Genomic DNA, 15,988 nt, shown 5'->3' on the forward strand with positions numbered 1-15,988 from the left:
TACTTGTAATCAAATTTTTTTTTAAAACTATCTCCAACATTATCAATTTCGATTTCCACGTAATTATTAGTGTAATTTAAACTTATATTTTTAGCATGCTTTGATACAGGATATTTGGATATATATGGAACATCTTCGTAATTATTCTCTTTAAATTCAAATAGCGTGGTCAAGGGGGAATCAGCTGGTATTTTGAACCGTATGTTTTCCTCTCCTAAAACTTGCAGGTAAACGGGAAAGTTTGTATCTAACTGTTTTCCCAGGGCCCCGTCTTTATACTTATTCACTAATTTAAAAGATAATTTGCCTTTTAAATACGGATGACTGTCTACATCATCATTTAACAGCTCGACAAAATTTTGGGGCAGTTCGTATTCTTTGGTCTTAACATAACGATTGACGGGTATCTCTATTTTTTGATATTCAACAGGCTCTCGAACAGCTGCATAGTTGTCACGGTTCGGGTCACTTACAACCTGAATTTCAAACTTGTTAAACTCTTCGCTTATATTCACCCAATGATTTGGAAATATGATTTCTGCCAGCCCAACTTCATAATCGCTAGTCAAGTTAAGAGGTTGATGCAAATAATTTTTAAAACTTGATTGGGTATTGTTTGGGTATATATCTAGACACGTATTAGACGCTAAAGTTAAAAAAAGTCGTCATTCATGACTAACGTCTGTTTATCAACTAACCCCAACTTCTTAAACAAACCTTATTTTATACATAAAAAGATCGTCCATAGCTCGGTAGACTGGCCAGGATTTGAACTCGCCACCTTTTTGGGTATTACATTAGTAGACCCTGCCTTTAACCACTGAGCTATGGACGATCTTAAAATACACGCCGTTTATCTTCATCAAAAAAACTTTAAAAATTCTTAAACTTTTATAGTCGTTACCCTTGAAAAATTTACGTAGCTAGGTAATTGACCTTACCCGATTCCAATAAAAAAAGACAACGCCCTGACTAGTTTGAGCCGGTTTCAACCTGTTTTCAAGCGGTTATTATATAAGACACGCGGCTTTAATAATACGTTTCAGGGTGTGAACAATAGGGTGTGGTCGGTAAAAAATAAATTTTTTTATCTAGAGAACTTGTTTAATATTAAATCTGCTCTCGGTCATTTAGTATATAAGCTCCGTGTTTCATGAAGAAAGTTATCAGTTGCTCAGCTATGCTCTTAAAAGTCCAACTAAAGATGTCTTTCTTTAACTCGTGCCGCTTTTGTTGGGTGAGAAAAGACCAAACTCAATTTTCCAACGGAAAAGGGACCAATTTCGATTTTTCTAGCTGTCTCTTCTCGGGCATCGCCTGAAAAGAGACCAATTTCGATTCATGAGCTAGATTTATGTAACTTTTGTATAAATCCTTCAAAGTTACATATAGTCTAGCCAACGTAAAAAGTTGCCTCAGCCATCAGAATGCATGAGCAAAGCCTGTTGGTTGTGGTTCATGAATCGCCCTTCATTGCAATGTCATATGCATACATACAACTGACTATTGCAATGAAGGGGAAGTCCTGGCGCAAGCAACAGTTTGCGCCAGGACTTAATTTGACGCTTTTTCCATCCCGGTTATAGATCGGGATGGGAAAGAAATTTCTATTATGGTCTCTTTAAAGTTGTGTAAAATTTGTGTGAAGTCGCTTCAAGCCCCGCAGTGGCTCGGATGTAACTTCCTTCGGGAGGTAAAGGGTCAACGAAGAATTTTATAGGACATGGCCCGTACAACCCGACAAGCCCTGCCACCGCATAAGGTTCTGCGTACCCTGCACCAACTGGAGCACGTTCTCTTCAGTGAGGCCTTGACTTCGATGTCCTTCTCAAACTTAACAGCTGTTCGCTCGATCAACGTGGATAGGATTCGGAGCCGAAAATGCCCAAGATCTTCTTGAGTCAATGGAGGCATGTACCACCAGAGTGCCTGAAAAAAGCTGGCAACCGACGCCCCGCTAGAGTGAATGCCGCGTTGATGTCGTGAAATTGTTAATAAAACGTGGCGCTAATTACGATTTAAAGACCGGCTTTCAGTTAAGATTTCGACTAAAATATCAAGTTTTGAAAATCAAAATGTCACTTTGAGCAAGATGCTTTTTACGCCAGAGATAAAAACAATTACCTTCAAAATTTCGATTTAAAGACTGGTTTTTATTAGTGGTAAAAGTAGCGGTAAATATTTCTGGTTTTAATTTAATTTTTGTTTATATTCTTGTTATTCTCTATTTATATTCTTGTTATTCTCTATTTATATTCTTGTTATTCTCTATTTTATTGTATATATTATTTGGTATTTGTTATTAAAAAATCTTTATTTATTTATTTGTCTTTGTTTCTCAGACATGGGTTTATGGCGGGAAATTCAAACAAGAATCTTACAAAATAACTAGACTGGTTTATTAAAAGAACTACAGCCTCCGAGGGTTAAGCCGAGCTTGTTTTGGGGAAAAAATGGGTAAAACCCCTCTAAAGAGTCATAGCATGCTGGAAGGTAGGGTTGATCAGGTAGGAGTTTAGCTTAATCTTTGGGTGGAAGTTTGGTTTGAGTTTGGTGGATGAGGAGAGGGCGGCCATCTTGGGGTGGCGGCCATCTTGGATGTCTGCATATCTGTATAGTCCCTACTACTAATGTTTACTTTATTATAAAACTAGCTGTTACCCGCGGCGTCGCTCGCGTGTAATAAGAACTTCCACCAAAATGATCTAAAGAATGGGTAGATTTTACTGACGACTAATGTTTTTGTAGCACCCTGGGAGTGATGGCACTCGGCGTTGCCCGTCAGCCCGTCGGGACATTTTTTATTACTTTTCACGCGGAAAATATTCCATAAAGAAGGGCTGTTAAATTTCTGGCCGCCATTTAAAAAGATAGCAACAAATCGAACTCAAAAGACCATTGAGCCCGTCTATAGGTTAAAGGAATCCAGTGTGCTAAATATTTGCGAAATCGGTTGAAACGCGCGGACTTTGTTGAGAAGATTTTTTACATTTTTGGGTGCCATTTATTAAGATGGCGGCGTATTGGAAAAATCTTTCTTAGTACGCGCCTACTACTTATGAGTAACGTTCCTGCCAATTTTCAGCCTTCTATGGCAAGCGGTTTGGGCTGGGCGTTGATTATCAGTCAGTCTGTCAGTCAGTCAGTCAATCAGTCAGTCAGGACTTTGATTTATATAGATATAGAGATAAAATTCGTAACATAAGTTTATAAGATATTTTCCATAAGTATGACACTACCAATACTTTGTAATGCTACTGAAAGAGACTTACAGCTCGAGCTAGTTAATGAACGACAAGCGAGAATTGATTAACTCGGTTAAATTTGCAGACTCCCATCTTATTATTATTTAGTCTGCGTTACTAAGCCTTTGATAGCAGCGTCTTACCAGGCGTCGCTTTATCCTTAATCTATGACCTACCTCAATCACTTCATGACAAGCTCCAGTTCCTAAGTCATCAGACTTTACAAACTTATGGAACATATCTTATGAATTAACTTAGGGTGATACTAACTCTCTAAGATTAATTCTTTGCTAGGCGCAACAGAAAACCGAAGATGGAGGGAAAAAACTGGTAACCCCAATGAAACGCAAAGCACCACCGACTTCTAATAAAACTACACCAGCCAGTGCTGTCAAAACACCCCGTTTACAACCAAAAGGTGTTATACCATACTAAGCTCAGAAGCGAAAGAGCAGGAGGTGAGTATAAATCTATATATGTCTGTAAGCATTATGGGGAAGTTAAAACCAAGAGTAAAGGCTTAAGGCCAAATCAGCAACACAATGCACGAAACTGCTTATTTAGATTTAAAGTTGCACGTAGGAGGTCTTCTTATCACATTAGTTCTGCAAATCTTGTTCACAAAGACCCTGTAAATCCTTCAATATTTGATAAATATCCACAGAATAGAAAATTAGGTGAAATTGGGGAAAATGATGCTAAATTGTTGTGTGGTTTGCACGTACCAACCTTAAAAATTAAAGAATATGTTTCTGATAAGTATGGTAAGGTGGTCACTTCAAAAGATATTCAGAATTTAAGAGCGAAAGTCAAGATAAGTAATGAGAGAGGCAGAATACAGGGACAGATTTTAATTGACCAGTTGAAAACACTCTTGCCTAAAGATTCTGTAATTGATGTTTGTACTGACGAAAACGATGAGTTGGAATATGTGTACTTTCAAACGCCTACCATGCGAACACCATGTGAAAAGTTTCACGATGTTCTGTTTATGGATGGAACGTATAAGCTAAACATAGAAGGGTTCCCTCTCTGTGTAATTCTAACTATGCGAGGATGCAAACCTCGAATCAGTGTAGCTCGGAGAATTAATTTCAATGCAGTAAGAATGTTTTATATTTAATTCTATGCGACTAATGTTTTTCAGAACTATATGTTTCAACCTTTCATAGTTTAATTTAAGCAAGACAAACGTAAGTATTTTGAACAACAATTTTTTTTTCATGATAATCGACAAAGGCTTAGGGTTGTTTTCCGTACTGTTTCGCATTATTAAACACATATTTTGCCTTTTTAATTAAGGGGAATCATTCTTAAATGCATGGTATACGGACTAAATACCCCCAAGACAAAAGACCCCCGGTCATAATCCCCCATTTTTAAAAACGTACAAAATCCCCCCTATCTCAAGACAAAATCCCCCGGTCTTTTTCCCCCATCCTAGTTAAGAGTACAAAATCCCCCACTCTCAAGACAAAATCCCCCCACGCTGTAGACAAAATCCCCCCAACCTCTAGACAAAATTCTCCGGTCATAATCCCCCGACAATTAAAAATACAATGTCAATATTATCTAAAACACTGGAAGCCTCAGCGATCTAGTGGCGTAGTGGATAAGGCGTTGAACAGCGGAGAGAAGAATGGTGGGTTCGATTCCCCGAAGGTACGTGAGTATTATCAAAATATAATTTGAATTATTTCTAATTATTTCGTTCAGTTTCGTTCATTTCTAGGGTAGAAATAGGTTTACGTATTAATAATTAGTTATTAGCGTTAATAATGGTGAAAAATTGGAAATACGAGACAATTTTTGCTTTCGAATTGTTAATTGGTTGTGTCACTGACATTCAATATTGACATTCAGTTTGACAATTTTTTGATTTTATTCGGGTTCAGTTGGGTTTGGTTGGGTTAGAATAGGTTAGGTTAGGTTGGGTTGGGTTAGGTTAGGTTAGGTTTGGTTGGGTTAGGTTAGGTTTGGTTGGGTTAGGTTTGGTTAGGTTAGGTTAGGTTTGGTTTGGTTAGGTTAGGTTAGGTTTGGTTGGGTTATGTTTGGGTGGTATGTTATCGATTAGGCGTGTTATCAAAACAGCATTGTCCAAAACGGCTTTTTCATAAACGCGTTTGCCATTATAGCCATTTATCGTTTTAGCGCATTTTGATTACAGCGTTTAAATCTTGAGCGTACGAAAGTACGCCTTTTCCAAAATATTGTTGTTTATCTTCATTAACTTCCCAAAATAATATTCCTTTTCCAAAAAATTATATTTTATATTTACTTCCGATATAACACTACTCCTTTTTGCATAATATTGTTCTTTGTCCTATATACTTAATATAATAGAGATTTCCCTCCCTATCAATCACAGTTTGGGCGGAAACAGCAACCGCTGTTTTGGGAAATAGCGCTGTATTGAGAAACGCTGAAACAGCAACCGCGGTTTTGCTTGTACGCGGTTTTGCAAAGCGCTGTTTTGGGAACCGCTTTATTCCAAAACGCTCTTTTGAAAACCGCTCAACTACCCGTGAACCAGGTTGGGTTAGGTTAGGTTTGGTTGGGTTAGGTTATTTTAGGTTAGGTTAGGTTAGGTTAGGTTGGGTTGGGTTGGGTTCGGTTTGTAATATTTTGGAAATATTGTAACAATGGTACGCCTTTTCCAAAATATTTTTTTTTACATTTATTTTCTTCTGAAGTAACATTACTTTTTAAAATATTGAGTAGCACTTGCTCATTAAACCATGGACATTATAGCGACCAACACAGGTACACCTTTTTCAAAAAATATAATTTTTTACATTAATTGGGGGGAATTGTCCTAGGGCTTGGGGTATTTTGTCTTCGGCATCCACTCGGGGGAAATTGTCCGGGGGATTTTGTCTCCTACCTGAGGGGATTATGTCCTTTTCTTCTCTAATGGGGGTATTATGTCCGGGGGATTATGTCCAGGGGGGATTATGTCCTACATTCTAAATGCATAGTTCCATTAATTCAATTAAAATTTGAAAAAAACTACATAATTTCAGATCTTTCTTAACTATATAAAAGGGAAAATTTTAATTTTTTATTGTACAAAGTTTTATGCATATTGATGTTAGTCACTTTAGTATTAACTTTTCTAGCTATAGATTTATTATATTTTTATTTTTCTTTTGAAGCTTCTTTAGTCCCTCTTTTGTTACTAATCGTAGGGTATGGTTTTCAGCCAGAAAAATTAAAGGCGGGGGTTTGTATATTATTTTATACTATATTTGGTTCCTTACCCCTGTTGTTAGGATTATTATGGGTAGGTAAGGATTTAGGTACTATAAATTTTTGGATCATTCCTATTTTAGAGGCCGGCTTCGATAGTGGGAAATTTTTTTAGTAGGATAGTAGTAAAAATAGTAGTATTTTTCCTAGAACCGAAAAGCTAAACCGATGAAGGAGAAAATACTATGGATAACTAAAATCTGACTAAAACGCTTTCATATGGTTTTACTGTATATTTAATTTATGATTAGTATTAGTGATTAATGCTATATTTATAGCAAGGTTCCGCCTTGAGGGAACGAAATCCCCTGTCGCTAGGACAATTCTTACATGCAGAACTATACCCGTTTAATTGAGGGTAGTTCTGGCATACAGTATAAAACTGCATACAAAGTAGGCCATTTGATCGACTTAAACGCAGTATGAAACTGCATTTAAAAGTCAGTCGTATGACCAATTAAAAACTTCTGGAAAAGGCAGAAAGTTTTCAATTTGTATAAATGTATGGGGTATTAAATCGGTTTTGGAGGCCATAATATTCAAGCAGTAGATACAGACGTTTTTGTGAAATATAATGATCGCTTTTCACTAAGAGGTTTTCGAGCACCAGAACCGCGTTTAATATAATCTTCTCTACAATATTTCCAAAAAATAAAATCCATTTGGACTCTAAATGCGATCAAAATAGATATAAATTATGTCACAGAAGCAACTTCCCGATACCTTGGCCTCTCATACAGGTGGGTATAGTCTCTCTACTGGCCTCTCAAGTAGGCCACTACTGACGCCTAGTTGAGCGGCCAGTGTAATAGTCCATGGTTCCATTTTCTTTGTTTATTCTCTACTGGCCTCTCAAGTAGGCCACTACTGACGCCTAATTGAGAGGCCAGTGTAATAGTCCATGGTTCCATTTTGCTTGTTTATTCTCTACTGGCCTCTCAAGTAGGCCACTACTGACGCCTAGTTGAGCGGCCAGTGTAATTGTACCCATGGTTCCATTTTGCTTGTTTATTCTCTACTGGCCTCTCAAGTAGGCCACTACTGACGCCTAGTTGAGCGGCCAGTGTAATAGTCCATGGTTCCATTTTCTTTGTTTATTCTCTACTGGCCTCTCAAGTAGGCCACTACTGACGCCTAATTGAGAGGCCAGTGTAATAGTCCATGGTTCCATTTTGCTTGTTTATTCTCTACTGGCCTCTCAAGTAGGCCACTACTGACGCCTAGTTGAGCGGCCAGTGTAATTGTACCCATGGTTCCATTTTGCTTGTTTATTCTCTACTGGCCTCTCAAGTAGGCCACTACTGACGCCTAGTTGAGCGGCCAGTGTAATAGTCCATGGTTCCATTTTCTTTGTTTATTATCTACTGGCCTCTCAAATAGGCCACTACTGACGCCTAATTGAGAGACCAGTGTAATAGTCCATGGTTCAATTTTGCTTGTTTATTCTCTACTGGCCTCTCAAGTAGGCCACTACTGACGCCTAGTTGAGCGGCCAGTATAATTGTACCCGTGGTTCCATTTTCTTTGTTTATTCTCTACTGGCCTCTCAAGTAGGCCACTACTGACGCCTAATTGAGAGGCCAGTGTAATAGTCCATGGTTCCATTTTGCTTGTTTATTCTCTACTGGCCTCTCAAGTAGGCCACTACTGACGCCTAGTTGAGCGGCCAGTGTAATTGTACCCGTGGTTCCATTTTCTTTGTTTATTCTCTACTGGCCTCTCAAGTAGGCCACTACTGACGCCTAATTGAGAGGCCAGTGTAATAGTCCATGGTTCCATTTTGCTTGTTTATTCTCTACTGGCCTCTCAAGTAGGCCACTACTGACGCCTAGTTGAGCGGCCAGTGTAATTGTACCCATGGTTCCATTTTGCTTGTTTATTCTCTACTGGCCTCTCAAGTAGGCCACTACTGACGCCTAGTTGAGCGGCCCGTGTAATAGTCCAGCCTCTCAAGTAGGCCACTACTGACGCCTAGTTGAGCGGCCCGTGTAATAGTCCAGCCTCTCAAGTAGGCCACTACTGACGCGAAGATGAGCGGGCCGACACCTAACCTAACCCAAGTTACCCAACCTAACCTCAACCCAACCCAACCCAACCTAACCTAACCTCAACCCAACCCAACCTAACCTGAACCCAACCCAACCTAACCTGAACCCAACCCAACCTAACCTCAACCTAACCTAAACCTAACCTAACCTAACCTAACCTAACCTAACCTAACCTATACTTATCTAGTTTGAACGTTAGGACATATCTGTACTGGCCTCGCAATTAGGCCACTTAGGACACCTAGTTTAAAGGCCAATGTGATACTTCCATTTCGTTTTTAATATTTATTCACGAACGGCAAAGTAGCCGACGATAAAAACATAGATAAGAGACCCATGTATTGTCCCTAGTTTAATTTTGCGTGTTTATTCTCTACTGGCCTCTCAAGTAGGCAACTACAAACGCTTAGTTCAGAGGCCCGTGTAATTGTCCACGGTTCCGTTTTGCATGTTTATTTTCTAATGGCCTCTCAAGTAGGCCACTACCAACGCCTACTTGAGAGGCCCGACATGAAATTTCACCCGCCTCGCCTAAACCAAACCTTACCTAACCTGGTCTAATCTCGTTTGAACGTAAGGGCATATCTGTACTGGCCTCGCAATTAGGTCTCTTAGGACCCCTAGTTAAAAGGCCAATGTATTATTCCAACATTTCGTTTTGCATGTTCATTCTGTACTGGCCTCGCAATTAGAACACTTAAAACGCCTTGTTAATAGGCCAGTGCATTACCCCATTTCATTTTTCCTGTTTATTCACGAAAGGCTAAGTATGCGCCTCTTTACACGGAAAAAGACAGTAATATAGCAATATTTTGGAAAAGGCGGCAATTTATGGTTATTCAGAAATAATTTGGAAAAGGCGGCAATTTATGGTTAGTCAGCAATATTTTGGAAAAGGCGGCAATTTATGGTTAGTCGGCACAATGTAGCAATTCATACTATTTTCTGCATCATAGGTTTCGCTTTTCCATGTAGGGGGAATACTACTATTTTTACTACCATCCTACTAAAAAATTTACCACTATGGAAAACGGCCTCTAAAATAGGAATGACCCAAATTTTTTCTATTACAACCTAAATAACCTAGGAAGTTCTTCTTATTTATTTTTTTTATTTATTTTGCCTTTTTAATTAAATTACCAGGATATATAGTGCATTTATGGTTACCTATAAGGCTCATGTAGAAGCGCCTGTTTTTGGTTCAATGATTTTAGCGGGGGTGATATTGAAAATAGGGGGGTATGGTATGCTACGGTTAATTCCTTTATTCTTATGTCTTTAAGTTGAGTATGGGGATATAATTTTATCTTTTTTTTTTAGGGGGAGGGGTGATTATAAGTTTTGTCTGCTTATCCCAAAGAGATATAAAGGGTTTGGTTGCTTATTCTTCTGTAGGTCACATAAGAATATTTCTTGGAGGGGCTCTAAGACTATCTGTTTTTGGATATTTGGGTTCAGTTATTATGATACTTTCTCATGGGTTTACTTCCTCTGGGTTGTTTGTTATTGTAAATATGATTTATGAGCGTTTGCATACTCGAAGATTTCTTCTTCTTCGTGGGCTAATTCTAGTTTTACCTAGTTTTTCTTTTTTGTGGTTTATTTTAAGTGTAAGAAATATAGCCGCTCCCCCCTTTTTAAATTTAGTGGGGGAATTATTTCTTTCATTTGGGATAGTCCAAATCAGATGTTGATTAATGTTTCCTTTGGGTTGTATATTTTTTTTGGCTGGGTGTTATTCTTTATATTTATTTTCTGTCAGCCAACATGGTCGATTTTGAACTTTTAGAAGATTTTAACCCTAGAAGTTTAAGGGAGAATTTAGTTTTATGGGGCCATATTTATCCATTGTTATTATTAGTTTTAAATTTGGGTCTTATTATTTACTTAAGTAGTTTGATAAAAAATTTTAATTTGTGGAATTAAAGATAGGTTTTCTCTTAAGTAAATGTCAAACTTTTTTATTTGAGCTGGTTTTTTACTATTAATTTTTTTTTTATGGCTCTGTATTTATTAATAACGGGTGAAGTATTTTTGTATGAATATGAGTTATTTAGAATACCTGGAAGTGGGGGTTTTATTTTATTGTTTGATTGATTAGGGGTTGTATTTTTATCTGTTGTTCTTTTAATTTCTTTTTTTGTGTTTGTCTATAGTCATTCTTATATAGCAGGTGATAAGAGGGAGGTTCGTTTTTTTTTACTTAGTTTTATTATTTATTCTCTCAATAGCTTTGTTAGTCTTAAGCCCTAATTTAATAAGTTTATTGTTAGGTTGAGATGGCCTAGGTTTAATTTCTTATGCTTTAGTAATTTATTATCAAAATATTCGTTCTTTTAATGCAGGTATATTAACGGTCTTGAGAAATCGAGTAGGGGATGTAGGTATTCTTTTGGGTATTGTGGCAATAGTAAATTTAGGTGACTGAGATTTTATTTTTTTTTAATAGTTTAAAGTTGGATTTTTTATCAATCTGATTATTTAGTTGCATTTTTTAGCAGCTATAACTAAAAGAGCACAAATTCCTTTATCTTCTTGGCTCCCAGCGGCTATAGCTGCTCCCACCCCTGTTTCTTCTTTAGTTCATTCTTCTACTTTAGTAACAGCAGGAGTATTTTTATTGATTCGTTTTCATGACCTCTTTTTATTTAGAGTTTATGGGGAGATTATAATATATATTTCATTATTAACTTTATTAATGTCAGGGGTGGGGGCATGTATAGAAATAGATTTTAAGAGGGTTATTGCTTTATCAACTTTAAGCCAGTTAGCCCTAATAATATTTAGTTTATCTTTAGGGTTATGAGAATGAGCTTATTTTCACATATTGACTCATGCAATTTTTAAGGCTTTATTATTTTTATGTGCTGGTTCTATGATTCATGGGGGTAATGGTTTACAAGATATTCGGATATTGGGGGGTTTGTTAAATTTTTCTCCTATGTTGGGTTATGGTATATTTTTAAGTTTTCTAAGATTAGGAGGTATTCCTTTTAGTTGTGGTTTTTATTCAAAGGATTTAATTATTGAATTATTTTTAATGGAAGGGTGTGGGTTAATATATATTTTTATTTTCTTTTTAGGGGTTTTTTCTACAATTATTTATAGTTCCCGTTTGATTTATAATTTGTTGTTAAATGGTTATATAGGGGTAAATTTTTTTAATTATTCTGAGAGAAAAGAAATAAATTTTTCTGTGTATTTTCTTTCAGGGGTAGGGGTAATTTTTGGAGGTATAATGAGTTGACTGTTATTTGATTATAGAGCATTAGTTGTTTTATCCTATGGGGAGAAAATATTTACTTTATTAGGTGTTTTTTGAATTTTTTGGTTTTGAGTACCTATTATAGAAATTTTTATAAATTTTTATAGGGGTGTTATTTTTTATTATTTTATTTCTATATGATTTTTATCAAGCCTGGTTTCATTTTTTATAACTAATTTCTTTAAGGTTAATAGAATTTTTTTGTAAAAGGAGATTACGTTGGGGTGAGATTTTTGGAGGATTAGGCGTTGAGAAATTTTTACGTTGAGGAGGGGGCAGTTTTCAACACATATATTATAATACTCTATTTGTTCAGATTCTTTTACTTTTATTAGGTTTAATTTTTTTATTAAGTTTTTATTTAAGTAGTAGACTGATTTTGAAGCAGTCAAGATAGCAGGGATTCTCTTAAATAAATTAAATTTTTTGTATTTCTAACTATATAGTATTTTGATTATGAAAAAATCAGGTGTTTTAATTACACTATAGAAAATTCAGAAGTTATGTTTTTTATAAACAGAGTTAAAGTTAGCGGCTTTAAAAATTTTAACTTCTTTAGAAGGACTTTTAGTCTATATTCTTATTAACATTAAGATACCTCAATATTGGTTTCTTCTAAAATAAGAATTGTTAGTTCAAATTTTCAGGTCGAAACTGAATGTGATATAGTTTCACTTTTATTAAAGGCCAGGTGTATAACACAATTTCTAAGTGCAAATTAGATTTTATAAATTTTAAATACTAACCTAGGCTCAATTTAATCTTCCTTCTTTTCATTCATGAAGTAGTCCTAAGGTAATAATAATAATAATTAATATAAATACTGAGATTCTTATTATATAAGATTTGAATAAGAATAAGGGCGAGGGTATAATGATGATAATTTCTACATCAAAAATAATAAAGATTAACGCAATTAGGAAAAATTGTAGAGAGAAGGGCACTCGGGTTTTATAAGTAGGATTAAATCCGCATTCGAATGGAGAGTTTTTTTCTATTGAAAAGTTTTGTATTTTGGCTAAATTTGAGGATAGTAGTATCACCCCTATTCTTAAAATAAAAGCTATTGTAATTACTAATATAAATATTATTTATTTTTAAAGAAAACTTTTTAGTTGGAAGCTAAATGTACTTTTTATACTAAATAAATACCCCCCCTCATCAATAGATTAGAGAGTATAACAATAGTCATACTACATCAACAAAATGTCAGTATCAAGCTGCTGCTTCAAATCCAAAATGACGAGTTTTAGATAAGTGAAGGTTTACTAACCGAATTATTGTGATTATTAGAAAGGTGGTGCCAATTAGTACATGCAGTCCATGAAAGCCTGTAGCTACAAAAAATGTAGTGCCATAAATTGAGTCTGCAATAGTAAAAGGGGCTTCGATATATTCTCAGGCTTGTAGTATTGTAAAGTAACCTCCTAGTAAAATAGTTACTAAAAGCATGCTAAAAGTGATTTTTTAGCCTGGTTTAGGTTATTATTTAAAATACTATGATGTGTTCATGTAATTGAAATTCCGGAGGATAATAGAATAGTAGTGTTTAAAAGTGGGATTTGTAAAGGATTAAAAGGTTCAATTCCTTTTGGGGGTCATATTATACCAATTTCTACATTTGGGGATAGGCTTCTATGTAAAAATGCCCAAAAAAATGAAACAAAAAAAATACTTCAGAGATAATAAATAGAATTATCCCCCACTGTAATCCAATAATAACTTTAGATGTGTGGTTTCCCTGAAGAGTAGCTTCTCGGTGGATGTCTCGCAATCATTGGAATCTTGTGATAACAATTAAAAGTAGGCCTAGAGATATTAGTATAGGGGGTTTAATATGAATTCAACTAATAGTTCCTGATGTCATAAATAGTGCCCCTAGGGCTGCGGTAAGGGGTCAGGGGCTTTGATCAACAATATGAAATGGGTGAAAGTTTTTCATTGGTAGTTAATGTACTTCTGTTGTGTATAATGAGATAAGAATAATAAATACATAACCTTGAATAATAGCTACTGCTAGTTCTAAAGTTAATAATACTAATTGAGTATTAATAATTAAAAAGTTATTTTTTATATTTATAATTGTACCTTGGTTACCCAATAAAGTTAGTAAAAGGTGCCCTGCAATTATATTAGCTGATAGCCGAATTGAAAGGGTAATAGGTCGGATGATATTTCTTACGGTCTCAATTAAAATTATAAATATTATTAAAGCGGGTGGGGTCCCATTAGGTAATAAATGGGCAAATATTTTTTTGTGTTATTAATTCATCCAAATAGTATCAAAGTTAACCATAAGGGTAAGGCCAAAGTTAATGAAATTACCATATGACTGGTGGCTGTAAAAATGTAAGGTATCAGACCTATTAAATTATTAATTGCTATTAGCCAAATTAATCTTAAAATAAGACTTGTGATTCCATTAGTAAATGTTCAATTTAAAAGGTTTTTGAATTCTAGATGTAAAGTTTGGAAAAAATTTTGTGTGATAATTGAGTAGCGATTATTTTTAGTTCAAAAAATGTGAGGTAGTATCAGAGATGGAATAAATAAGGATAATCAGTTTAGTGATAAATTTGATGAAGTTGAGGGGTCAAATGTAGAAAAAAGATTTGTTATCATTTCCAGTTTAATGTTTTGTTAATATTTTTTCTCCATATAGGTTTTTCTGATTTTAAAGGGTATGAGAAGCTTCGTTTGAAAAAACCCTGATTTATATAGCAAAAGATAGAATTAATTACTGTGAATTCAAAAATATCAAGCTTTTAATTCTCCGATTTCTAGTTATTTGGCAATATGCATTTGAAAATGCTTCATATGAAATTATTTAAAATCCACTTTTAAAAGTTTTTAAGAAAGGCTACAACGTTTTCTTGTTTTTGACGTCACACACGCGAGATGGTGCCACTCTCTCCGCTATCAAAGCATGGACAGAGCTCGAGGCGCCTATAGCTCGCGCTCGCGCTCGCTCATATAGGTTTCCCCGTGTGATGTCATAACCCAACCGAAATAGCTGGGCAAGACAAAATGATTTATATATCGTCACTGAGTTTTCGTGATTTTCCAATGGATTTTAAAAATAGAAACTTTGGTTCAATTATATTAAAAACTTTATATTTTGAAAGTAGAGACTTGAAAGTGTAATATAATACCACTTTCGTGGTAAAATATGATATGAAATTGTAAATTCCCATACCCTTTAAGGGTTTATTAAAATTCATATTAATTAGATTTAATATAGTTAGAGTAATAGGCACAAGTGATAGTAATCATCAGTTTATAGGGAATATTTGGGGTATTAAGAAAAACTTTAAGTAATTATATCTTGACAAGATATTGTTATAAAACTTTAACTATTTTCTTTTCATTAAGGGGAAAATTCCCATAGTATGGTTTAAGAGACCATTGCTTAAAAGATTTCAGCCACTTAATGAGTCAGTATTGTTAATTCAGTTGATAAAATGATTAACAGGGATTCTTTCAATAATAATAGGTATGAAACTGTGGTTAGCTCCGCAAATTTCTGAACATTGTCCAAAAAATAATCCTGAGCGATTAGAGCTAGATTATGGGGACTTGATTAATTCGTCCTGGTATAGCATCTGCTTTGATTCCTAAAGAGGGTATTGCTCATGAGTGAATTACGTCAGCTGCCGTGATAAGTATACGAATATTGATATTTGTGGGGATAATTGTTCGGTTATCTACATCTAATAATCGAAATGTTGATATTGATGTTTCTTCATCTAGAGGGGTTATGTATGAATCAAATGAAATTTGTTTGAAATCTGAATATTCATATGATCAATATCATTGATGCCCAATTGTTTTAATTGTTAAATTAGGTCTTCTAGTTTCGTCTATTAAATATAAAATTTGTAAGGATGGAAAAGCAATAAAAATTAATATGAAAGCTGGGACGATTGTTCAGAAGGTTTCAATTTCTTGTCCTTCTAAAAGATGTCGATTAAAAGATTTATTAAATAAGGTATTTGTTAGTATATAGGCGACTAGGATAGTGATTAATGTTAAGATAACTATTGTGTGATCATGAAAAAACATTATTTGTTCTATAATAGGGGAAGCAGCGTCAGGGAATAAAATTTTGTTTCAAGTTGCCATTTATTTTAAGTAGTAGTAATTGTTAATTGTATATATGTGTGGTCTTCTGGGGGGAGGGG

The 15,988-nt window shown here is 35.1% G+C and overlaps 1 protein-coding gene across 6 annotated transcripts in view; it reads left to right on the forward strand.

Annotated features, from left to right (window-relative positions):
• The window catches only part of LOC149588130 (protein regulator of cytokinesis 1-like), a 44,087-nt gene extending 29,279 nt beyond the window's left edge, over nt 1–14,808 (forward strand). The window contains exons 5-7 of one of the 6 annotated variants that reach the window (XR_016380067.1): nt 3,540–3,703; nt 4,130–4,347; nt 14,470–14,808. Coding sequence is in view for 3 of the 6 variants with exons in the window: in XM_089863169.1 (XP_089719295.1) it covers nt 3,540–3,680 (141 nt within the window). In the remaining 3 variants the exon portion in view is untranslated. Of the gene's footprint in view, nt 1–3,539; nt 3,704–3,909; nt 4,032–4,129; nt 12,168–14,469 lie in introns of those variants that run through there. The other 5 variants (XR_016380065.1, XR_016380066.1, XM_089863169.1 and 2 more) reach the window with 5 other exon arrangements.
• Nucleotides 14,809–15,988: the final 1,180 nt, after the last annotated feature.

The sequence above is a fragment of the Phalangium opilio genome, unplaced genomic scaffold (genome assembly GCF_054372755.1).
Source record: "Phalangium opilio isolate 3A_F unplaced genomic scaffold, DU_Popi_V2 ptg000663l_1, whole genome shotgun sequence".
NCBI lineage: Eukaryota > Metazoa > Arthropoda > Arachnida > Opiliones > Phalangiidae > Phalangium > Phalangium opilio.